The sequence below is a fragment of the Macrobrachium rosenbergii genome, chromosome 29 (genome assembly GCF_040412425.1).
Source record: "Macrobrachium rosenbergii isolate ZJJX-2024 chromosome 29, ASM4041242v1, whole genome shotgun sequence".
Lineage (NCBI taxonomy): Eukaryota > Metazoa > Arthropoda > Malacostraca > Decapoda > Palaemonidae > Macrobrachium > Macrobrachium rosenbergii.
Genome location: NC_089769.1, coordinates 6,822,084 through 6,847,083, shown reverse-complemented (window position 1 = coordinate 6,847,083; position 25,000 = coordinate 6,822,084). Strand labels below are relative to the sequence as shown.

General features: G+C 35.9%; 3 protein-coding genes across 3 annotated transcripts in view; 2 read left to right on the top strand and 1 right to left on the bottom strand.

The window, feature by feature from the left end:
* LOC136854378 (glycine-rich protein 3-like) overlaps positions 1 to 25,000 on the bottom strand; it is a 98,339-nt gene that overhangs the window by 14,324 nt on the left and 59,015 nt on the right. The gene's annotated exons all lie outside the window — the stretch shown is intronic.
* On the top strand, positions 2,731 to 5,337 carry LOC136854377 (pupal cuticle protein Edg-91-like). The gene is made up of 2 exons (XM_067130677.1): positions 2,731 to 2,808; positions 4,792 to 5,337. The coding sequence occupies exon 2, from the start codon at positions 4,792 to 4,794 to the stop codon at positions 5,110 to 5,112; it is 321 nt and encodes a 106-aa protein (XP_066986778.1). The 5' UTR covers positions 2,731 to 2,808; the 3' UTR covers positions 5,113 to 5,337.
* On the top strand, positions 7,003 to 9,589 carry LOC136854376 (uncharacterized). The gene is made up of 2 exons (XM_067130676.1): positions 7,003 to 7,109; positions 8,995 to 9,589. The coding sequence occupies exon 2, from the start codon at positions 8,995 to 8,997 to the stop codon at positions 9,346 to 9,348; it is 354 nt and encodes a 117-aa protein (XP_066986777.1). The 5' UTR covers positions 7,003 to 7,109; the 3' UTR covers positions 9,349 to 9,589.

The following is a 25,000-nucleotide window of genomic DNA, read 5'->3' as shown; positions in this document are numbered from 1 at the left end:
TATATTAAATATCCATACAGATAGTTTTTTTATATATACATCGAAATAATTTCGATGTCATTACAAAAACTATATCTAAAATTATACTGGGAAGTATTAGGAAGTGAATTCATACTAACTTTGATGTGACGAAGTATGAGAAATTTAACTCACGCAGATAGTATTTAACTTAATGTTGATCATCCAGAAAAATGTAAATGAAAGTTTTGTTTGTAATGAAGAAATTAGGGATTTTACTCTATTTTTAAGGGCCCATCCTACTATTTTCTCATTGGTTACTTTCCATTCTTCGGATCTTAGCCAAACTAGTCAAGGAAGCAAACTAACACGAACTTGACTTTTAAAGTAAGATAATTTGCATCATGGATGCTGTGAGAACAAAAAGCTACAAACACACAAATATAAAATTCTATGAAAGGGCGGTTCCAAACGCCAAAGGAGATATCCACCTTATTTAGTGAGTTCTCTCTCTCTCTCTCTCTCTCTCTCTCTCTCTCTCTCTCTCTCTCTCTCTCTCTCTCTCTCGTACGCACGGTGGGGTAAAAGGACTTTTCAATGTAAAGACTGAACAGTTATACGCCAACGCCTGTCTTGAGGTTGATATTCACGGCAGACCCGAGTACGGCACATCTTAGCCATATGCGAGGCTGCTAGACTTTTAATTTCCTGCTTTGTTTTTGGTTGTACTTGTTGGTTCTCTTTCGTTGTTCATTCGGTTTCTTTTAACGATACGCCATTGTTGTTTTTGTTTTGTTTTTGTTTACCGTGATTTTGTTCCGGTTGCCAACTGTTAACTGTTTCTTTAGCTGTTTTCTATCTTGCTCGAGTGTTGTTTACGATTCAACAGTTCTAATGTTTATTTGTCTCTTCGGCTGTATGTTTATTCTTTTATCTCCTTAAGTCTTATTGTTATACGACCATATACTTAACATGGAGGTGTAAATGAAACCCACTTCCTTGATTTCTATGAAAGGTTCGCGTATCCTCAGAGCTCGGAAATAAGAAGAAGAAGAAAAAAAACCACTTCTTATGACGTCATGATAAACCCACGTCTACGACGTCATGAGGATTATTGTTGTTGTTGTTGGTGATCTTCGTCTTCTTCCAGTTATCATAATTCTTCTTCTTCCTTTTGCGACAGGGACAAGGTCGCCTTTCGGTCCCTTTCGTACTTATATTGTACGACTGCCAAACCGGAAAATAACTTAAGTCAGGAGTGTTTAACGATACGTTATACGTACCTACGCAAAGACCCGCTAAATGTCGTGGTTTAAATCTGTTTTAACTTCCTCGTTGCTTTTGGTTATTTGTTGGGCATGGTTGGTAGCCACTTTATTTAGAACGAATAAAGGAATGGAATGGGATATAGAATTTTGGCCCAAGGCCAAGCGCTGGGACCTATGAGGTCATTCGGCGCTGAAAAGGAAATTGGTAGTCGAAAGGTTTGAAAGGTGTAACAGGAGGAAAACCTCGCAGTTGCACTATGAAACATTTGTCCTTTTACTTTCCACCCGAATGTGAAAGGAGGTACAGTAAAAGGAACGAAAGGGGTTGCAGCTAGGGACCGAAGGGACGCTGCAGAGAACCTTAAGCAATGCCTACAGTGCACAGCATGAGGTGCACTGACGGCACTACCATCCTACGGGGAGCAGCGGTAAAGATCACTTAATTGATAAGTTGGTAATCATGTGGGATTTCAATGAGAAATGAGACGTCTAAATGGCTGCAATCATATTGAAACATAATAAGCTCAACTTTTTCTATCACTTTATACATTTATTTTGCTTCTTTTTGAGAATTACATTTCTTATTTCGTTTCCACTGAATTTTTTTCGGGAAACAATCTAGGGAAAAATTTACCCAAGTGGGAAGATATGTTTTTTTTTTCTGTAGGGAAATGAAAGAGAGCAAAGATTCCTGGAAATCTGAACAAAAACATATCAGTTATGACGGACTTTAGTGAACATGATGAGTCTATTGATCTTCGGAATAAACACTGGCCAAGAATCACACTTGGCAAATTTTGAAACACTGAATATGAAATTTTTCTTTTTTTTTTTTTTTTTTTTTTTAATAGAATTGGGTATGAAAGAACCAACTGCCATGACCTAGCCTGCTAGTCTGGCCTCTCCACCCTCTGTCTCTATACTGAGGACAGAAATTGTCTTGATGTCACATCTGAAGTGAATTGTGTTCTTGGAATTACGCCACGAAGGACTGATATCCTGGTAACAAAGGGGCAGTTAGATGTCCCACTTGCACGTCACTGTTTGGCTTTTTATGAATGGAAGAAATGTTACGTACTTGCTTCATGTTTCTGTGTTGTCAGTGGCTACTGTTTTTTAAAAATTTCTCGGAATAAAACGCCACTGCACTAGCGTTATCCATCAAAAGAAATGATTTCTAGTAATACCTTTCCTGGTTTTAGCTAACTTTTCGTGATTCAGACCTGACGTTCTAGCTAAAATCTAGGCCTGAAAATGACAGCCATCTAAAATGAAAACATAAGAACGCTCGTAACAAATGATAAGTGTCGGACGGGTTTGGAAATGGGTGTGGGCGTAAACACAGGTAGGACGCCCCTTGCTCTAGGCCAGTCAAAATTGCACTGATCTTATATGCAGACATCCTTCCAGGACCGGTAGTAAATATCCTACTCAGAAAAAAAAGATGATTTCCTAACTAGGAACTCGTCTTCACGCGTAGGCTGTGCATATGCCTCGTATGTATATATATGCCGTGAGAGGGAAGAATCTGCAACACTCTCGAAAACAGCGATCTTCAAGAAGGATATAGACTCAGTCGAAGGTAGGAAAATGTTCTGTCAGTGTTTTCGTTTTTTTTTTTTTAATTTATAATTGTGTTTTTTTTTTTAGCGAATACAATGGCGTATTAGTGATGCAATAGTGAGCTACTTTTCGGTATTGTGAGATTCAAAATTCAAAGAGAAAAAATGGCTGTAAGAAGTCAAGTTCAAGAAATTTCGACATTTTAAATGATAGATACAGTTTTTGCAATTTCTTCAACACCGGCTTTTAAAGAATTATTTTTAAAACATTAATGCAGAATCGCTGAACATCCATTCTGGCGCTAGTTTGCTAAACGGGAACCGGAAAATATTCCTTATTCGCCAGATATTCCCGCATTAAGTTAAACAGTAATGTTTAGTTCTTTGTTAAAGAAAGTCTTTTACAGAACTGGAACCTGACTCAAAGTAAAAATATTCCTTCTTCAGTTAAGAGAGTTATAAGTATCTAAGGAGTTGTATCTGCTGCTATGTATTACGAAAATTTTTTATTCGCAATACATGACATCCCTACTGTACATATGCATCAAATAGGGATAAATTTGTGTATCTTTACTTGAATCTAATATATTTACATAAATTTCTCTACTTATGTTTGCGCATTTTAGTGAATTGTAAGCGACAGTTACCAAAAACAGACTGATCAGTTTTTCGTACGTATATTCATAACGATTGACTGAGTTAAATTTTTCTTTATTCCTTTTTTATTAAACAGATTTTTTGTCAGCCACTTTTAGTTGTCTTAAGATATTGCTACTTTGACTAATTAATTAATGAAAAAAGTGTTTGGAGTGATGTTCGGTTTGAAATGTAATATTTCGTCATTTTTGTACATTTCACTGTTTAATCACTCTCGATCAGGACGTTTTTCACTGATGATTGTTAAACGAAAAAGCAAATTTAGAAGAGAGTAGTGAGTTGAAGTGAGGTGCTAAGCTATAAACTATTTTTTGTAAGCGAACGAACTAAAATGGTCATGAACTTGATTCAGAATATTTATTTTATATATATATATATATATATATATATATATATATATATATATATATATATATATATATATATATATATATATATATATATATATATATATATATATATATAGTTATATATACGTATATATATACATATGAAACGCAAAGTGTTTTGATCTTTCTTTCTGATGTCAAGAAAACAGACAACGTTATTGCAGAAAGAAAATGACTTAATCGTTTAATATATAAACATGTATAGTGAAGTGTGATACAATGAGTTTTTCTTAATTTAAATGTATATAATTTTGTTTCTTGGATATAAATTGTAACATCGTGAATGCTATTATTCAAAATCTTCAACTCTGCCAAAATTTAGCTTTTGAAATTAATGTTACTGAGCAAAAACACTAAAACAAAAAGTATCACTTTGGATTTTGTCTCTTGTATCGTGACTTTAACGCCCATTAAGGCCTTCTCCCAAAAACTATGAGCCTCTGATGCTAAACCGGTTGTTTAACTACATTTTACTTGGACAAGCTCTTTTAAAATCACAATCTCCCTTCAGAAACTGTAGAAAAGGTTAAGTATACCTTAGTTTAACCAGACCACTGAGCTGATTAACAGCTCTCCTAGGGCTGGCCTCAAAGGATTAGACTTGTTTTTCGTGGCTAAGAACCAATGGGTTACCTAGCAACGGGACCTACAGCTTATTGTGGAATCCGAACCACATTATACCGAAAGATGAATTTCTATCACCAGAAATAAATTCCTCTAATTCTTCATTGGCCGGTCGGAGACTCGAACTCGGGCCCAGCAGAGTGCTAGCCGAGAACTATACCGACTCGTCCAACGAAGAACTTAGAAAATGTAGAGTAATAGGTTCCTTAATAACCTGTGTTGTAATGGTTCCCTTCAGAAACTGTAGTGTGACAGATCCCTTAGCTAGCTGTAACGTGATGGCTCCCTTCAGAAACTGTAGTATTCATTCATCTATTTATTTATTTATTTCAGATGCGTTCCGCCGTCCTAAGCTTCTTTTTCGCCTTGGTCCTGGGGACGGCCATCGCCCTCCCAAGACCTGACGCACCAGGCCAACCTGCAGGAGCAGCCCCAAGCCAGAGGTTCTTCTTGCCCAACCTGTTCGGCGCCCTCAGCGGCCTCTTCAGACCATTAGGCTTCGGAAGCGGCTTCGGAGGAGGCCTCGGAGGCTTGGGTGGTGGTTTCGGAGGTGGGTTCCCCGGGGGCTTCGGCGGTGGACAAGGGGGCTACCCCGGAGGCTACGGCGGGTACCAAGGAGGCGGTTATGGATACGGAGGGGGTCTCTTCGGTTGATCAAAATGGAAAGGAAAATCATTCGCAGTCAAACGTCAGTTTCATCCGAATCATTCATTTGTGATCCGTGCCATCAGTCCGCTCTCATATTTATGAACTTATTTATCGACATCGCGATACTTTAGTGCTCCATTGCTTTAATTTATTCGTTTTCTCGTTCAGACTTCAGTTTGTAGGTTTCGACAGAGTGAGAATGTAGATTCAAGAGACTGGAATATATTGTGCGAACCCTGAGCCTTTTATTTTCTTCTACCCTTTATGTCTTTGAAAGGAAACATGAAACGTTCTTGTCGGGTTATGAACGTTACTTCAGGTCATTTTCACTTTCTGAAATACTCAGATCAGCGGCTGAAAGCTTTGCTATGCACTTTGATCAAAAGTGTATGATGATAATGATAAGTCAATGGATGTAAAGAATGATACATCTGTATCTTCATTTTGAAAAATGAGATAATGTAAAATTATTCTTTTTTATAGTATAAATTTAACTTTTACCTAAATTTTGTAACAATTAAATTTATACTATGAAAAAGAATAATTTTGACATTTGGATTACAAGAAAAATTACTTTAAAAGAAATTTTTCTGGAAAGGAACAGATAATACATTTGACTAGATATAATTGCGATAGGTAATTTTATTTCTATTGTTTTAAGTTTATTAGAGTGAAGCACCTGTAAAATAGCTGAACCATGTAAAATATCAACACCAGAACGCAAAACTGGAGATTTTTCAAATTTAAACGAAAAAAACACTGGATATTTGGAAATATTCAACACCTACAAAGTTTCCCTGCAAGATGAGTAAAACGTTCAAGAAATATAAAAAATATATTGACCAACAAGATTATTTGTAATAAAAGATTATGTCTGATCTGGTATCAAGAGTAGATGAAATACACTCACACGTACACACACACACACACACACACATATATATATATATATATATATATATATATATATATATATATATATATATATATATGTATATTACAGCATCATAAGAAATGTAACAATAATGTAACAATAACATCCCATACCACACCAGATACGCAACAGAAACATGCAGCTATTCCATAAAGGAAAGTCCTCATTTTTACTTTTTATTTTAGCCCACTCAGTAGGAAGATGCGCAGAAACTTTCTCGAGGCCAAAGAAAGCTGCATGCGCGCTAGGAATGTACATTGGCCATTATCCCAAAACCGCGGGAAAGCCACTTGGCAACGGTATTTATCCCCCGAGGATGCCTAGAAAAAGAGTCTGGTCGTAAGAAGCTTACTCACAGCAAGTTTGAATGAATATTACGCAGGTGTCATATCCTCAGTGACTTTATCGATTACATGGAAGATTAGTCACCATTTGACGAATCATAACCAGCCTTGACTTCAGTTTTAGGGTGGGGGGAAGGGGTGGGGATTCTAGAGAGAGAGAGAGAAAGAAAGGAAGAAAGAGAAAAGTACCTGTGAGCAATGTGAGGATGATGGTTACTCATCTGGGATTCCCACATAACTTGACCTAGAGAGATTCCAGTTTCAACATAGCACTGATCGAGGTTGAAAGTTTATCTTTACTTTATGTATCTATTTTATCACCTTATTAAAATTCCCTTTGGTGTTTTAATCTCCACTGAATCATCCTTTCAATAAAGGATACACTTTAATCCAGTTTAAACCATTCGCTCCGACAGGTAAAGGTTGCGAGAATTCGCTGAATTTTTCCCATGACTTTGAAGAGATCGTTAAAAGTGGAACACATTGTCTAGGTCGAGTTTAATTGCAGATATCGTGTGCTTGCAGACCTCCTTTGATGACTGGTAGGAAATTTCCCCCTCAGAAATAAACAAAAAGTTTTCCTTCCACCGAATTCCTAACTGGCAACTCAACTGAACCTGAAGGCTGGGCATAAGTTGCGCCGTATATATACGGCGGGAAGGGGGCAGGGACTTCAACACTCTCGTAAGCAACAATCTTCGTTAAGGATTAAGACACAATCGAAGGTAGGGAGATATTTTCTAATATTTTCCATTGCTTTTTTCTAGATCATTCTGTATTTTTCATGTACTGTAATGAAACATTAGTGCTCTATTGGTGAAGTGATTTCCAGTGAACTGTATTTAGTTACTTGCGGCTTATACTGATCAATCTATCGCTATAGTTACTGATACATAAGTAATTACGGAATTTCATCGCTAACGCTTAGATTCTAGGTTTTGCTCTTTAATTCGCAGTTTTACTTACAGTGTTATTTCCTATTTCTTTTTATCCAGCTCTGTGCAGAAGCTTTTCTTATTTATTCACTTCCGCGTTACTGTGATGCTCATTTCTCCGCTCGCAACCGTTTATAAGTAGTTAAAACTGGCACCGTTGCCTCTTAGTAATAATGTCTAAAAATGATCTTCTTTAGTAAAAGGACTTAACAGAATTTAAAAATATGAACAAAATATATTCTAATATATGCTGCAATAGAATGAAAAAATACAGTTTACCTCATGCTACATGTTTATATAAAAATGTGTAAGACACACTCATACATAATATATATATATATATATATATATATATATATATATATATATATATATATATATATATATATATATATATATATATATATATATATAGCTATATATCTCACCAGGAAGCATATATACTCAGGTACATTTATTTTGCCAACGTTTCACGATTCATAATCGCATCCTCAAGGCTATAATAAAGATATAAAAACGAACTTAAAACCAAGCACTGCATAATCCATTAAAATTACGCAATATTTAATCAAATTTAATGAACATCAGCATGTAGAAAGCTTGAAAATAATTTATGAACATCTTAAAACAGGAAATTATACTAAACATTAAAAATATGTACAAAATATCTATAAGATTCTAAAAACAGTAAAAAATATTTAAAAAATATTTAAAACATTTAAAACATAAAAAAGTGATTCTTACTAATTTGTGGAATGACTGAGAGTTTGTAAAACAAACAGCGCACCTTAGGCAATAAACAACTGTACAGAGGGAATATTTAACAAGTAACATCTTTTTTATCATAAGGGACAAGATTGTTAGTTTTCATTATGTAAAACTTTTCCATTAATGTATGCTTTGCATGATAGAATTTTCCATTTGATAATATTTTAATTAGGTGCGTAATCTTCTGTTGTTGTATACAGACATTCGGTGTAATGTTTACTTTGTAATCGAGTATGCTATTATTATGTTTATTTCATCAGTTATTTACGTTAATTTATGGAAATTTTTCTTTAATGATATGAAATGAGCAAAGGTCTTTATTGTTTTAATTCAGTTATTAGAAGTTACCAGAAATAAATGTATTGAAGAAGGCTAATTAGGGAGGGACTAACGCGTTCACTTATTTGATGAGCTAAAATCACCACTAATCTGTGGAAGATTTAACAGAGGGGTGACACAAGACCTTATGAAAATATTTAGTGTCTCACCATATCTAATATTGTATAATCTTTGTTTGTTCTGGAGTAATGTTTGCTTTGTAACATACTGCAGTCTTTATGTTTATTCATCAGTTATTTGGTTAATTTATAATTTTCTTTTAATGTTATGAATACTTTCGTGTTTAGGATGGATATCATCAAAAGGCTAATTAACTAACGGACTTACAAAAATATTCCTTTGGAAGATTTATGATCAGGATATTTTGTCTCACCATATCCATATTGTATACTTGTTTGTTCTGTAAACCAAGAAGAATATTTCTTTAGAGATGACGATAACACGGACTTCATCTTTTATTTGATCAGGATCTTTGTACATAAAGCAATTTGCTTAAGATTCCCCAAATGACCTCCCTTTAGAAAAGGCTCACGAGCATTTCACATGCACACTCTCATTTACATTCCAGATGCGTCCCGCTGTCATCAGCTTTCTGGTCGTCGTGGCCTTGGGTATGGCCAGCGCCCTGCCGAAGCCTGACCAGAAAGCCCAAGCAGCAGGGGGGAATCCAAACCAGAGGTTCTTCCTCCCTAACCTGATCGGAGCCGCCCAGGGAGCCGTCAACGGGTTCCTCAATCCATACGGGTACGGAGGCGGCTTCGGAGGCTACCCAGGAGGCTTCGGAGGTGGCTTCGGCGGCTACCCAGGAGGATTCGGAGGATTCGGAGGTGGTTTCGGCGGCTACCCCGGAGGATTTGGCGGGTACCCAGGAGGCTTTGGCGGCTACCCTGGTTATGGATACGGAGGAGGGTTCTATGGTTGATCGAGATGCCCTCTGTCGTAACCTTTCATTCAACATTCAACACCAGTTTCACCAATTCCAGCCATCAGTACACATATGCCACAGTTCCACTGTGTTATTTATAAGTTATTTATCTGCCACTGCGATGCATTAGTGCGGTATAGCTTTAATGCATTTGCTGTCGAGTCAAACTTCATATTTTGTAGTTTCGACTGGGTACCAATGTAGACTCCAAAGACGATAATATATCATACGATTCTTATTTTTGTAATTTATTCAACCCTTTATGTCCTGGAAAAGATACGTAAATTACCATTATTAATGACTTGCTATTTGCGCGTTTATGTGATGATCAGAATGATAGAAATAACAAGGATAATAGTTCATTGTGTTTGTCTCAACTTAAGATCTTCGATAATTTGTTATATGATCGCTTATAGTGAATTAATTTAGCTATGTCAAAGCGCTTTTCAGTATGGGACGGTGTTTGTGCAAGAAGAATATTCAGAGGAAAATTAGACACAATGGGAAGAATACCTCAAGTTAGGAAAGAAAAAAATAACCCTTGTCTGGATGAATACATATAAATAAAAGAAGAAATATTAAGCAGATAATTAAACAGACCAACTCTGGTGTTACCATGTTAGGTGAGTCATTTAAGGTGCCATATTTACGTGATTTACGGAAATTGGTGTCCTTTGAACAATGTTTCCAAACCTCTGTTAGTGGAATAGCGAAGGTATCGTGAGAGTTCACAGTCTTGGGATATGATAAAATTACTTGAAGATACAATCAAGTTAGTATATTTTTTCCATATATACCATGGTCCGCACTATTAGTTAGAGGCGAATAACTTAAAGGAACATTTAAGTGAACTTTCTTATTATACTATATGCTTGTCATTTACTTCAGATAGCTTGTTAGACAGGTTATTATTATTATTCAGAAGATGAACCCTATTTATATGCAAAAAACCCAAGGGGGCTATTGACTTGGAATTCAAGCTTCCAAAGAATATGGTGCTCATTAGAAACAAGTAGCAGAAGGTATTAGAAAATACAGAAAGAGGAGGTCAATTATTGAAAAAAAGATAAATGAACAAATTAATAAATAAATATACGAAAATGTAAGTAAATTATTAAGACACAAGGAGAACTGTATTAAGGTAGCAATGCATTGCATCTTTGCATTAACGTCTGAAGTTCCAATACACAGTCTAAGGGTGTGAGGAATAAAGGTACGTAAAAGAGTAAGTTTTTTGACGAATTATTTTTCGTCTGTGTTTTACTGAAAGTATTTTTTCGTGGGTCTGCAGAAGAGATCCGAGTATTGTTCACAGTGCTTCCTGCATAGACAGGGGTGAGGACATTATTGTCATAAACTTCTGGAAACGTGTTTTCCTGTTGAGATTCCATCAAACAAATAGGCTTGAAGTGGCGATTTCCATTTCCTCAGCGAAAATATTCATGACCTAAATGATTGCCTGAAGGTTATTGGCGAGACTTTTGAAAGGCGATGTAATACCACTTTGAAATGCCACGAGTCATCGCTTTCGCTTCACTGACTCGTAATGCTGTTGACGTTTGCATCTACCGATTTGTTAATCGAGTTATATTCATTGTAAATCAATTGCTACTTTCTTCTTTCCGATTATTTGTATTATACAGGTAGGCATTCTGTTTCTGGATAATTTGCTTTTCAAGTTAATGGCTTTTAGGCTTGTTCTATATGAATGCTTTCTCATTTTGGAAAAAAAAATAATAATAACAGTAATGACAAACGTCACATTAATTACCTTGCTTTGGATCTTCGTTTCCTGCGACCTGCTTCGGTTATCAAGTTCTCTAGCGTCCATGCGATTCGTAGGTGAGTTCATTTAGTTGATAAATGAGGTTTTTAAGAGTTCATTCACATGGGTGACCATGAGTGAGGTTGGCCCTGGCCTTCCGTGATGGAAATTAAGATGCCAGCGAAAGAACCAGGCTTAATTTATCTGCATAAATTGCTGGATGGATGATTAAACGATCTCTGCAATTATGTTATTAAAGGATCTCTGCAATTATAGATTTATACTATATATATATATATATATATATATATATATATATATATATATATATATATATATATATATATATATATATATATATATGCATGTTATGCATATTACTTGTTAGCACAAAACCCAGCCTCTTCTTTCTACGCGACTGTATTGATAAAATTTAACTAAGCATCCTATGACTTGGTAGCAGAATTTAAGTATTTGAAAAGAGAAAATGTTACGACATTCGTTGCATGACCTATCCCGCCCATATTAGGATGCCTCCTGACATTAGAACGAGGCGAGGTTATGCTTTCTCTTGCAAGCATGGTTATTAATGTGTTTTGCTGGGTTGGGTGGTGTGGGGAGGGACGGCCGGGTGGCTGGTGGAGGTTGTCATTGGGGTATTGAGAGAATATGAATTATGGGCATGCTGTCTATTTGGGGTGAGTCTGGAAGCTGTACTGGTGTCTGTGACATGCTAAACAGTGGGAGATTTTCTGGGATTGCCCTTTTTTCTGACTGATGTTGGCTAAAGAGAGAGAGAGAGAGAGAGAGAATAACAACTTTCGATTCTGTGTGAAGTGAAGATGTGATTGAAATTATATTTTTCTCACTGTGTGTGTGTGTGTGTGTGAGAGAGAGAGAGAGAGAGAGAGAGAGAGAGAGAATAAAAACTTTTGATTCTGTATGAAGTGAAGATGTAATTGAAATTATAATATTTTTCTCACTGAGAGAGAGAGAGAGAGAGAGAGAGAGAGAGAGAGAGAGAGAGAGAGAAAATAACAACTTTTGATTCTGTATGAAGTGAAGATATAATTGAAATTAAAATATTTTTCTCACTGAGAGAGAGAGAGAGAGAGAGAGAGAGAGAGAGAGAGAGAGAGAGAGAGAGAGAGAGAGTCATGTAAGTCAGTCCATTAGCTAATGATTATTTCGAAAAATCTCTACATACTTTGTGACACCAACCACGCCTGCGACATGAAATGTAAATAAATATGATGGACCAGAATGCAAATACAAAACACGTCTCTGTTCTAATCCATCCACTGTCTTCCCAACCTTTTATAGATAATAATAATAAAAACAAACCCCCCAGCCGCTGTCATGATCACAGCAATCAATAGCAAACAAAAAAACTCCAATCAACACCACACAGCCTGAGGTTATAGCAGAGCAGGTCGACCAACCTTAACCTACTTGAGTGAAAGTTCCTCGATAAACCCATTTAGAGAGAATAGGTATGCCTGCGGGGGAATTCATTTATAAAGCCTGGGAAACGAAGGGAATTGGACGACGAGGAAAATGGACACCAGTGGAAGGTCGTTAATGCGGAAGTTATTCGTTAATCGCCCTGAGGTTACGTTACCGGATCAGTGCGGAACGGGATTTAGGCAGAAGTGGCCACCAGGCGCGCTCGTAAACACGCGACTTAGAAGTAGTTGTTTTGAAAATCGGACGTTTTTGTTGCCTGAGAGAGAGAGAGAGAGAGAGAGAGAGAGAGAGAGAGAGAGAGAGAGAGAGAGAGAAAAGCAGTGTCTCTATTGTGTAGAGTTACAAGGAGTTACAAGAATTAGGATGTCTCAAAGACTTTTTAGTCCATCCGAGGAGACATCATGTGCTCACTTATCTCTAGGAGCAGGTTTCACTGTTCATTCACAGTGTTCTAATGATTGTGTCTAGCTTTCTTTTAAACTCTTCCACACTGTTGCTGTTGACAACTTCTGGTGGCAGTTTATTCCACGTGTCACGATGTCTTGTATGTGCAGAAGTTCCCACAATGAGATGTGTTGTATCTCTTCAGTTCTAGATTCCATCCATTATTTCTTGTCTGGTTTTCGTTTAATGCGAAGAGGTTACTGTCTACTTTTGTTATGCCTTTCAGTGTTTTGAATGTTTCCATGAGTTGTCCTCGCAATTGTCGTGTTTCTAAGCCATACATGTTCAGGCTCTCCAGTAAGTAGAGGCTCTATTGTGTAGAGAGAGAGAGAGAGAGAGAGAGAGAGAGAGAGAGAGAGAGAGAGAGAGAGAAGCAGAATTGTATTCTGCAGCCTGGTGGAGAGAGAGAGAGAGAGAGAGAGAGATTGATTCTGAGAGAGAGAGAGAGAGAGAGAGAGAGAGAGATGGGTATTAAGTATAACTACTGCACAATAATTAATTTATTTTAAACATCACCCAATGAACTGAGGAAACGCAAGTTCACGTAAGCACACATATTGCAGAATATGACCATTATAAAATGCACGAGTTTTACACACACACACACACACACACACACACACTAACATAAAGCTACAGAAACACACACGTAAAAAATATTAGTGGAAAGCTCTGGGGTTTATCCAGAAGCACGCACGTAATGATTATTAGTGCAAAACGCCGTCGCAAAGCCATTGCTAATTCTAGTGTTTCATCCTGTTTCGAAACGCGGGTCCTTGACTCGACCTTTTCTGTCATCGAGATACCAACGCTGGATATGGTGCCAGAATGACAGCAGCGAATGATGTTTAGGTCTCGTTATTAACATCCAAAATCAAGGCCATGCCAGGTAGACTGTAATTAAGTATGCTTTGATAATTTTTTTTTTTTTTTACCTTTTCCATTCAGAGACGTTTTCTATAGAGAATCCAAGGATGTTTTTTTTATGTATTTTCTCTGATTAAACATAATGTATTCAGTGCTGATCTATCTCTATTTATCTATCAGTCTATATGTATATATGTATATATTTAAATATATACATTATATATATATATATATATACAAATACATATAGATTATAAATAATTTCTCATTATAGGGATGATTCCAAAATATCCTTCCTCTTCTCGGCAAGTTCTTTAGGATGAGGCTGACAGCCCTATGACTTTCTACGCCCTTGCTGAGACCACCGCAATTAGGCGACCGCCATCAACGAAGTTCACATTTCAGCTCACCAGTGGGACTTGGAATTAAGAAAAACAAAACGAAACTGGATTCTCAGATAACTGGCCTTTCTTGGGGTTTACGGTCAATTTGACATTGACATAAAAGAAAACAAAACAAAAACTAGCGTTTAGCAAAAAGCACATTAAAATACTCTCTCATTTTCGTTGGTTTATCACCAATAGACAATGCCATATTACTTGTTTAACCGCTGAGGGAGAAATATCCTCTGTAGTTTCATAAATATACGCACAGCACTCATAAACAACTCGGTGACCGGGATTCTTGTTCTGACAGATTTTGTCAGCGGTAACTGAATCCAAAATCTGTTTATTGGCATATCTGATAATTACGGCATAATGATGCACATTCCAATTAATAAGTGCATTTCCAGTACCATTATTGCAATATCTATGTGACCTAACATCGTGTCAGCTTAGAAATGATAAAATGTTTACGTATAATCATCAAAATATTCTTATTTAGTGGTGATCCCTTCCCAGGAAGAAAATGATAGACTTTTAGAAGTACTTGCTCGTTTCATCCACGGGGAAAGCATATACAGTTTCGACTAACGAACAGCTTTGGTTTGAAGAATTATGCATAAACAAAGAAACGAACAAGATTCAGCTTTAGACAGACTAAACCACAGGGAGGACCTACTGAAACTTTAAATTTTCCATCTTGAAGAGAAAGATCATAGGATTCTTGAGAGACATTAAGTAAACAATTTGTAAACATAAGCACAAGCAGTAACTGAGCATCATCTTTTGTGGACTGAATTGAACTGAATATAGAATTTAGGCCAAAGGCCAAGCACTGGGACCTATGAGGTCATTCAGCGCTGAAACGGAAATTGACAGTAAGAGGTTTGAAAGGTTGAACAGGAGGAAAACCTCAAAGCAGTTGCACTATGAATCAATTGTTAGGAGAGGGTGGAAGCGAGATGGAAGAAAGAGAATATGAAAGGATTTATAGTAAAAGGAACGAAAAGGGGTTGCAGCTAGGGGCCGAAGGGACGCTGCAAAGAACCTTAAGTAATGCCTACAGTGCACCGCGTGAGGTGCACTGACGGCACTATCCCGTTACGGGGATAAATCTTTTGTGGGCCAGGTTCAAATTCTCCAGCTTCCAAGGGAAAGCAGAGTCACTTCCTGCGACCTTTTGAGGCTGAGCTGTCTTTAGCTGAAGTTTCTCTTCCTGATGCGTCAGCTTAACAATAAATGAAAAATAAATTTCGTGTGTGAAATAACATTATTGAAATGAGTCATGAATTTTGTAATGGGGAAAGATGTGCAACGAGTGACAGTACACTAGATGAATATTGATGATACGTAGAGATTTTATTTATACACGTGCCGCGTTCTGACGCACACACACACGCACACACACATATATATGTAAGTATATATATAAGTATACATATATATGAGTGGTATATAGGTATACATGTATATATATATATATAAATATGTATATATATATATTTATATATATATTTGCATTATGAATACCAATAACACTTTCTTTCTATATCCTGACGCTAAAAGATCTCATGATTTTCTGACGAAAAAGCTTAATCATATGTAAGCACTGAAAGATTTTTAAAAGATTTTGCAACGTGCAGAACTGTGACTCAGCGGAATGAAGAAATCATCGCGGAAACAAAGAACAGATGACTAAAAGGAAGAGGAATATTGCAAGTTTCGTGTTTATTGTCCGCTCACTTGACACGCGACCCCAGGCTTTACTCCTCCGAGTCCTGTAACCTTTTGGGTAACTGGTTTTGACTGGTTAATTCTGGCTTCGCAGTGCCTGGTTGCGATGCGCGAGACTGGGTAATATTGCGTTTATATTGCACAGGTGTAGCTGTCCCAACAATTACACGCTTGGTTATAAGATATGCATACATGCACAATGTATACGTACCAACACACACACACACACGTGTACATATATATACACACATATATATGTATGTATGTGTGTGTATATGTTTATATGTTTGTGTGTGTGTAAATACATGTATATATAAGTAAAACGTATGTAATATATATTCATAAAAATACATATATAGATAATTATGTAGTGTATATATATATATATATATATATATATATATATATATATATATATATATATATATATACGTAATTTCCAGGAAGATTTGCTTTAACAAAGAAAAGGATGACGAAATGAAACATGACATAACAAATGCGAAACAAAACATAATAACAAGATTAAAAACAGCACACCCTTCATACACAACAAGCTTAACCTCTCATCAATTCTGCATTTTGACAAACGCCGTGGAAACGCCTGGAAGGAAATAAACCCGGAATTACCTCAGATGTCGCTTCCAGTGGTCGACTCACGAGGCAAACGTGGCCCGACTGCGTAGTCAAAGGGACATTCCAACAATAATGGTGCCATCAGCGGATATCCCTGGCCTTTGAGGATGTACAGTAGGTGACGTCATACTCAGCTTGCTCATATGCAAGTGAGAAGCTTCAAAGGACTATTTATTGCTTTTTTTATGGTTTAAAGATGATTAACTGATGGTCAGAATTACTAATCCCAAAACAATTGCTAAATACGTTTTTTTTTTGGGTGTGATTTTTCAGATGACCGTAGATACTTTTGGAAAATCTGCCAACTTCACTGGAAGGGTCTAATTTGTACCATAATTTTGTTGTTGCTGCTTAGATATATTCACCTGTTTTAAGCAGTTTTAATTTGACAGATGGAAAGATAGTAAGATGTTGGTTTCAATGCTCATTTATGTTTAAGTAACATTAAAATAGTTTCCAGTGTTATATCAAAGTTGCGTAAAAGAGGCGAATATACCTTACTATGCAACAAAAACAACAACAAACTAGGGTATAAATCAGATTTCCTAGTGAAACTGATAGGTTTTTCGGAACCATCTACAATCATCAGAACATCACACCCACAAAATCTTACACAGCATGTATTCTGGGATGACTCAACTGCCAATCAGTAACTCAAGGTAAAAAAAAAAATTAATAGATAGTCCATCTAAGCTTCGCACTTACATGCGAGCATACAGATCATGATATCTCTCTTATCCTTAAAAGGCCAGAGATATCCCCCTGATGATACCATCATTGTTGACATATCAATGTACATATAATCACTTTTATATATATATATATATTATATATATACTCAAAATAAATGTTTATTCAGTAATAATCACTTACTGAAACTTTGTTTCCTTACTCCAAACATTATAAACATGAAAATAATAGTCACAAGTAACCTTCAGATATTCTTGGGCACTCAGAATGCAGACAGCTTTGCAACAGCTCATTAATATTGAAAGAGCGTAGCGACTTATCAAGGTTAAATCTCTGATAAGTGTACCAGGAGGCAAAACGTTTCTCTCTTTTGTGGGTTTGCTTTAATTCTTTGTTATTATTATTATTATTATTATTAGTATTCAGAAGATGAACATTAGGAAGAAGTAAGAGGAGGTATTATTATTATTATTATTATTATTATTATTATTATTATTATTCATTATGGAACAAACTCACAGGGGCCATTGACTTGAAATTCTTAAAGCTTCCAAAAAATATTAAGGTGTTCATTAGGAAGAAGTAAGAGGAGGTAAAGGAAAGTACAAAAGGAAGAGATCCCACTCATTCAAAAAAGAAAATACAAATGAGTAAATTCATAAATAGATAAAAATATATTAAAATGCAAGAAGAATATTATTAGGGTAGCAATGCACTGCATTTTCGCTTGAGCTTCTGAAGTTCCAATTGCACGACATCTCCTGAAATGCTGTTCCACAGTCAAACGGTGTCAGGAATAAAGGACCGCTGGAACCGAGAAGTTGGACAGCGAGGCGCGTTTACTGCATATTGGTGCTGTTGTTCAGCGAATCTGGTTCATGGCGTTTAGAGCAAACGTTTAATTAATCAGGCATAAACGAATAATGAAACAGTTATGTTGACGTTACCTCAGCTTATCATTTTTAATACAGAATGAAGTCAGGCTTAGATTACCGAAACACTGTAAAACCGATATACATTACCTGCATAAATGAAAGCTTTTGGAAAACGATTTGGGTGAATTATAGTCACTTTATTTTCTTTGCGGAATAACTGCTGATGGAGTAAATATCTTACGCCAGTTACCAAACTCAGTTGCTTATTATTATTATTATTATTATTAAGAGCCGAACTAGGAAACGATCAATTTATGAGAAGCCCAATTAATGCAGCCAAACGAAATTCGCATGGCCCGCTTTAAAACATTCCAAACTAAAGAAACGTACAAAGTTCGAAACACAACATTTAGGTAAAAAAAAAGGACTTTGCAATACGGCGGTGCTCGAAAGTGCAATATTGTTTGGAGCTCTGCCGCGATTAATCAACAGGCAAGAGGAAGAATTTTCAGGATATTGCAACTCTGAAGGGAGAATTTTTTTTGGGGGGGGATTGCTAAATCACTTTTTCGAATTCGGGGCAAAGTTTTGCGTCAGAAGAGAAACTGCAAGGTGGCCTTTGTTTTATTGGTTAATAAGATATATTTCTCTGAACTCCTGAGAAGCAATTATGTAAAGTTACTTATAATAATAATAATAATAATAATAATAATAATAATACTAATAATAATAATAATAATAATAATAATAATAACTAATAAATAATAATAATAATAATAATAATAATAATAATAATAATAATAATAATAATAATAATAATAATAATAATAATAATAATAATAATAATAATAATAATAATCAATAAGTATGGCTGCATCGTGCGAATTAATTTTACATTGATTGTTCTCAGTTTTTCTTGACTCGCCACAATAATATTGGTCAACAGAGAAGCGAGTATTAAGAAATACTGAGAAGACTCAATGTAAAATTAATTCGCATGATGCAGCCATTCTACTTAACAGAATAATAATAATAATAATAATAATAATAATAATAATAATAATAATAATAATAATAATAATAATAATAATAATAATAATAATAATGTTTATTACTGTGGAGAGCTTTTGCCATGAAACAAAGGTGTTCAGTGGCTGTAAAAGATTCTAAAACTATCAAGAAGCCAGGCGACCATAACAGTTTTAAAATTTATGTCTCAATTACTGTCACCTGAACCACAAAACAAGCAATGGTTTCCGATTTTCCTCTGCAACAAAAAACTGGATAGAATATTCACAACCCATACAAAACAATAACACGATCACAAGAACATCTGAAAAGCGAGATTAGGCATCGCAGAGCACAATAAATGAAAAAAAAAATATATAAAAAAGGTAATTATTATGGAGGGACAACCAACGACATTCATTACGGCTAACCAAGTATCACAGAATCCCGCAAGGAGACGAGGGGAACTCCCTCGTCACAGCTGATGAGAACTGTCAAATGTAGGTCTTCGTTTACATTACCTCATTTCCCCCCGTGTGGAATCCCTCTAAGGTTTGTAGGATGTTCTGGAAGTTATCCTGTTCAAAGTAGAGGCAGAACGCGGAATATCATGTAATTTTCTTCGGTATCATTTGATTAAATCGACGCTCAGAGATTGGCAGACGAGGAGGATTGGTAAGAGCAGGTTTAAAGACAGAGGTGTTTCTTTTAAATCTTTTTTCCAATATCTTTGTTACCGTTTTCTTAAAAAAAAGACGTCTTGGTCATTTATTCTTGCTTGAGAGTCTATTAACACATTTTCATAAAAGTAAATTCATTTTTAGTTTTCTGTAAAAGAAAACTATTGAGATGGCTTTGTCTGTCCGTCCGCACTTTCCCTGTCCGCCCTCAGATCTTAAAAACTACCGAGGCTAGAGGGCTGCAAATTCGTATGTTGATCATCCACCCTTCAATCATTAAACATACCAAGTTGCAGTCCTCTAGCCTCAGTAGTGTTTATTTTATTTAAGGTTAAAGTAGCCTGGCCGTGGCTGAGAGTTTCATACAGCATTATAAGTTGTACAGGATACTCGATTGCATTCGGCACATTTTTCACTTGTTTTATTTTGGAAGGAAAATTTGCAATGGTCGTTTATTAACTTGACCTGCCTTTGAGTAACATTCAAATTGCGCTGCCCATATATATATATATATATATATATATATATATATATATATATATATATATATATATATATATATATATATATATATATATATATATATATATATATATATATATATATATAGAGAGTAGAGAGAGAGAGAGAGAGAGAGAGAGAGAGAGAGAGAGAGAGAGAGAGAGCAAAATCAATAAATTTCTATACGAATTCCCAAGGATCTAAATACACTGTTGAAAACCAAGCTAAAATACCCTTGAGGGTACCTGAATGAAATCTTCCGGTTCGTGTAACTTACACCCATTTTGCAAGAAGACAACTACCACTTTAGTTTCATAACTACCTTCTCCACCAACCCCAGCATCTACACACTAAAAGGGTGTATAAAACTGTGTTTTATACTTTATCAATAAGAGGGAAACATTCGATTGCGTAAAGTATCTGTGAATCTTCTTCAGACTCCATAGAAGATTTGCAAAGTATTTCTATGGTAATAGTTTGTTAGCAATCAACAAACTGAGCTATGTATTAACACTAAAATGTAAAACGAGATGGATATACAGCTATGGACTTATTCTGCACAGAAAAAATGTAAGCGGTGTGCAGAGTATTTTTATTGTTATATTTTGCTGACAATCAGCAAACTCAGCTGTGGCAACAATCAGGTCCCAATCTCTTTTCATGTGCAAGTTCTTCAGAACGTAATTGAAGTTACTGTATTTAACGACACTAACCTTATATAATATAAAATTCAAAGTGTATACAACTATGGACTTATTCTGGATGTAACAAAATAATTTAAGCAAACAGTAGCAGAAAAATTGTGGTGTAAATTATATGCTAAAAGTTCACTGGCATTGCAGAGTTACTTAAATATTGCTTTCACTATTAACGGGGCAAGCTCACCAGTATAATAGACTTTATAAAGAAATAAATGAACCATACGCCTCTGTCTCTGGCCTATAGATTGCTTAGACCCGCGAAGCCCCATAGACCTTGCTCGACAATATCTACCTGGGATTTGCACACGAATTCCAGTCTCTGGGACGCATTGTGTCAAAGGATTTGAGAGACGCGGTTGGCACCGAATTGCATATGCGAGAAGCTTTGTTCAATCAGCAGGCTGATTGCAAGGAGATTTCCTTGCTTTCGGTTGCGATGCAAAAACACACGTCTTGTCATGGTGTCATAGTGACTTTGGCCGAAATATAACGTTGGTTGAATGCGGAAGAGAAGTAGTGTTTCTCGAATTGTAGGGATTCTCTGTTTTCTCATCACTCTTGCTTTCTGAGGAACTTTCTCCGCAAAATGTGAGATACTGCATAAACTTCAGCTTTTGTTTTCCTTTTCACTCATATAAGAATATCCCTTTCTTTATTGTGTTCATTATTTTTGCAGAAAGTCGATTCCTAGACGACATGTTCCTTTGATGGTATTTCAAGTTTCTTTACATACATGAACCGTAATAAAGTAACAAGATTTTGAGTAATAATAATAATAATAATAATAATAATAATAATAATAATAATAATAATAATAATAATAATAATAATAAGGGTGGCTGTTACTTATTTGTCTCCTTTCTACTCATGTTATGCATCAAGATTTCAGTTACTTCTATCACCAGCATTATTATTATTATTATTATTATTATTATTATTATTATTATTATTATTATTATTATTATTATTATTATTATTATAAGTATTATTATTATTATTATTATTATTATTATTATTATTATTATTATTATTATTATTATTATTATTATCCAAGAGTGATAGTTTAGTAATCTAATACAGAGATCTAGGTTATTAGAAGTTTAATGGTCAACCATCTTAAACACTAACACAACACTAGAACCATAAAGCAATTTGGTTGTACTGTACACAATAAATTTATTTTTCGTTCCAAACACGCTGCGCAATCGATTGAGGATTTGTTCTAAAAAAAACATTTCTCTTTTAGCTTAGTGAATCGTTTGCAATGGCTGAAAACACACTGAATATCTTAAAACAAAGAAAGATCGTATTAAGTGATAAAAAGTCACATTATTTTTATGGCTATTTTTCCTTCGTGGTTCTTTACATAAGATGTTGTCTCTTCTAATTTATGGCCTGTTTCCAAGGCCTTGCGGTTATCTATAAACCATATCAAAATGCCATAAAGAAGTAGCATTAAGCAATAAAACGTTAAGATGCGCTGTGACATTTTTCAGTTAGTTTCCCTCCTTCGAATATGAATAATGTCTTCGTGCTTTCAAATCACCCCGAAACCACGCGAAGAACAGCAACCAGAGAAAAGAGAAAATATTTAAGCCCTCCAAGATTTAGGTACAATCGATACATTAAAACATCCGTGGGCAGGAAACCTTCGAGAGAATGACATAAATCACAGCTGGCAACTTGATTATTTCCCCGATGGGTTATTCGTATATAAGGCAAATCAGAATTCTTAGGAACAGCAAGATCTGGCCTACTGCTCCGCTGAGGAAGAGATGGTAATCTGTGTACTTGATATTAAGTCGTATTTAAAATATTATTATGGATTTCGTGCAATTCAGTGACATGATGATATGTTCACATACTGAGATTTAATTTTTTTCTCCTTTATTGTAAATAACAGGTAGCCATGTACTGCCTTTGTCAGTTGGGCTACTAGGTTTTAGTTGAAACTGAGTGAAAAGTGAACCACCTACAAGCTTTTAAATCATGTAAATATTAATTTTATTCTGTGAGACTCACAGTCTATTTCTGCTCTTTTCAGATGCATTCCCCGATGTTTACCAAATTAGCAGTGATGTTGGCCACCGCCCTTGTGGCAGTGCACAGCTTCAGGCTTAGTCCAAACACCGGAGGAGGCCTGCACATGAAATCTCCCCTGGGAGAACCCAGTGCGCCTTCCTTTCCTCAGTGGCAATCCCAAATACCGCAAGTAGGTTGGCCCTTAAGCTCAACTGGTCCACAAGCGGTTAGCCACCCTGCCGCCGTCCAAACACCAGGAACTCCAGTTCATAACTTTCCCCAAAGTAATACTGGAAGTTACCATCTTCAAGAAACTCAGGGACCTACTACGTCTCAACCTGCTCGGGATAAATCTCCATCGAAGGCCCCTAAACGTCAACACGCAGGTGTAAATCCCCTGTCTGTAAATAATCCGGGATTTCAACAACTTCCAGTACCAGAGAGTCAATCCCCTGGTAAGTCAGTAGGGTCTCCTACGCTCCCAAAGGGTGGTGACCATTCAACAACGCCAGAGTCTGCAGGTTCCAGTCTGCCTGCCCAGCCACCATCCATCACAGTCCGAGGAGTGGATGGAAGTTATTCAGTCATAACACCTGTGACACTTTACGTTCCTGTTAACTCCTTCGGCGAAATTCCAGCAGCTACCGTGGCAAATACCGGCATGACATCAAGTTCGGCAAATATCCAGTCATGGCCTGGAACGACAAAGAATGAAATGCTACCAATGAACCCATTCAGTTCTGTATATTCTGGAAACCAGCTACCGTTGTTTGTTCCAGGGTTCAATGGAAACGTTGCCATTCCATACAGCAACAGCTTTGCTCACGGGCAATTCTACAACTACCCTGGTTTCCCCTATTTCTCACATATTAACAATGATTATTACAACCGAAATGCATAGGTTGAGCAGTTAATTTTGGGTTGCGGAACAAATATACCAAGTTTTGATTTTGGTTCATGATAAGCTTAATATCAGGTTGGAATAATGTATAAACTTTTTCCTTGAAAAACTATAGTCAAATAAAATAAATAACAGTTAAATTTACCAAAGTTTTTCATTGTTTTCTCCTGAAAGTTAGAAAAGTTACTTTCAAACACCAAGTACACGTTAATTTTGTTTCATTCCTTCGTAAGATTTATCGCGAGCAAAAGAATGAATCCTTAGGAAACGCTAAATGAGATAAATGAATATAAGAATGTGTGCATACAATTGCATAGTATAATGCAATAATGTGAACAGATGCGTAATTATAATTTTTAAGTTCGACTAAGAGCATTTACCATTATATGAACCCCAATCCGGCCACCTTGTGGCCTCTCTGAATCGAAACTGAATATTTGCAAGACATGGCTATTTATTGTACTTGGTTTCCAGAAACACCATTTTTGTTTCAGAGGTGGGAATGCAACTTTTATCAGACGAATTGCTGGAATTTTGAGCAAATTCTGATAGTCTTTTAATGCTGCTGTGTAACCACTTGTACTGACCTGTTTTAGTCAAGTACTGAACTGATTTGCTAAAATGTCCCGAGACAGCAGAAAATTTGGACATACAACTTTCCAGCGCTTACGGTTTTCGAAAAATAAATCAAGAATCTTGAATTGGTTGAAAGGCCGTTTGAAGTGTTTGCAGATTTTCAAAACCTACATTTTTTTTTTAGTGAACTTCAAGATGAATCTTGAAACTACCGAAAGCTGAGCTGATTATGTATTTGCATCATCACATTTCTCAATTAATTCTGGTTAGGTAATGAAGCAAGACACAGATTATTATAAAAAAATCCTCAAAGTGGACTTTTCAGAATTTTAGGGGAGGAAACGCCCTGTAAATCGCAGCTGAGTCCAACAGTGACCACATATGTAAAGTGAGTCTGTATCA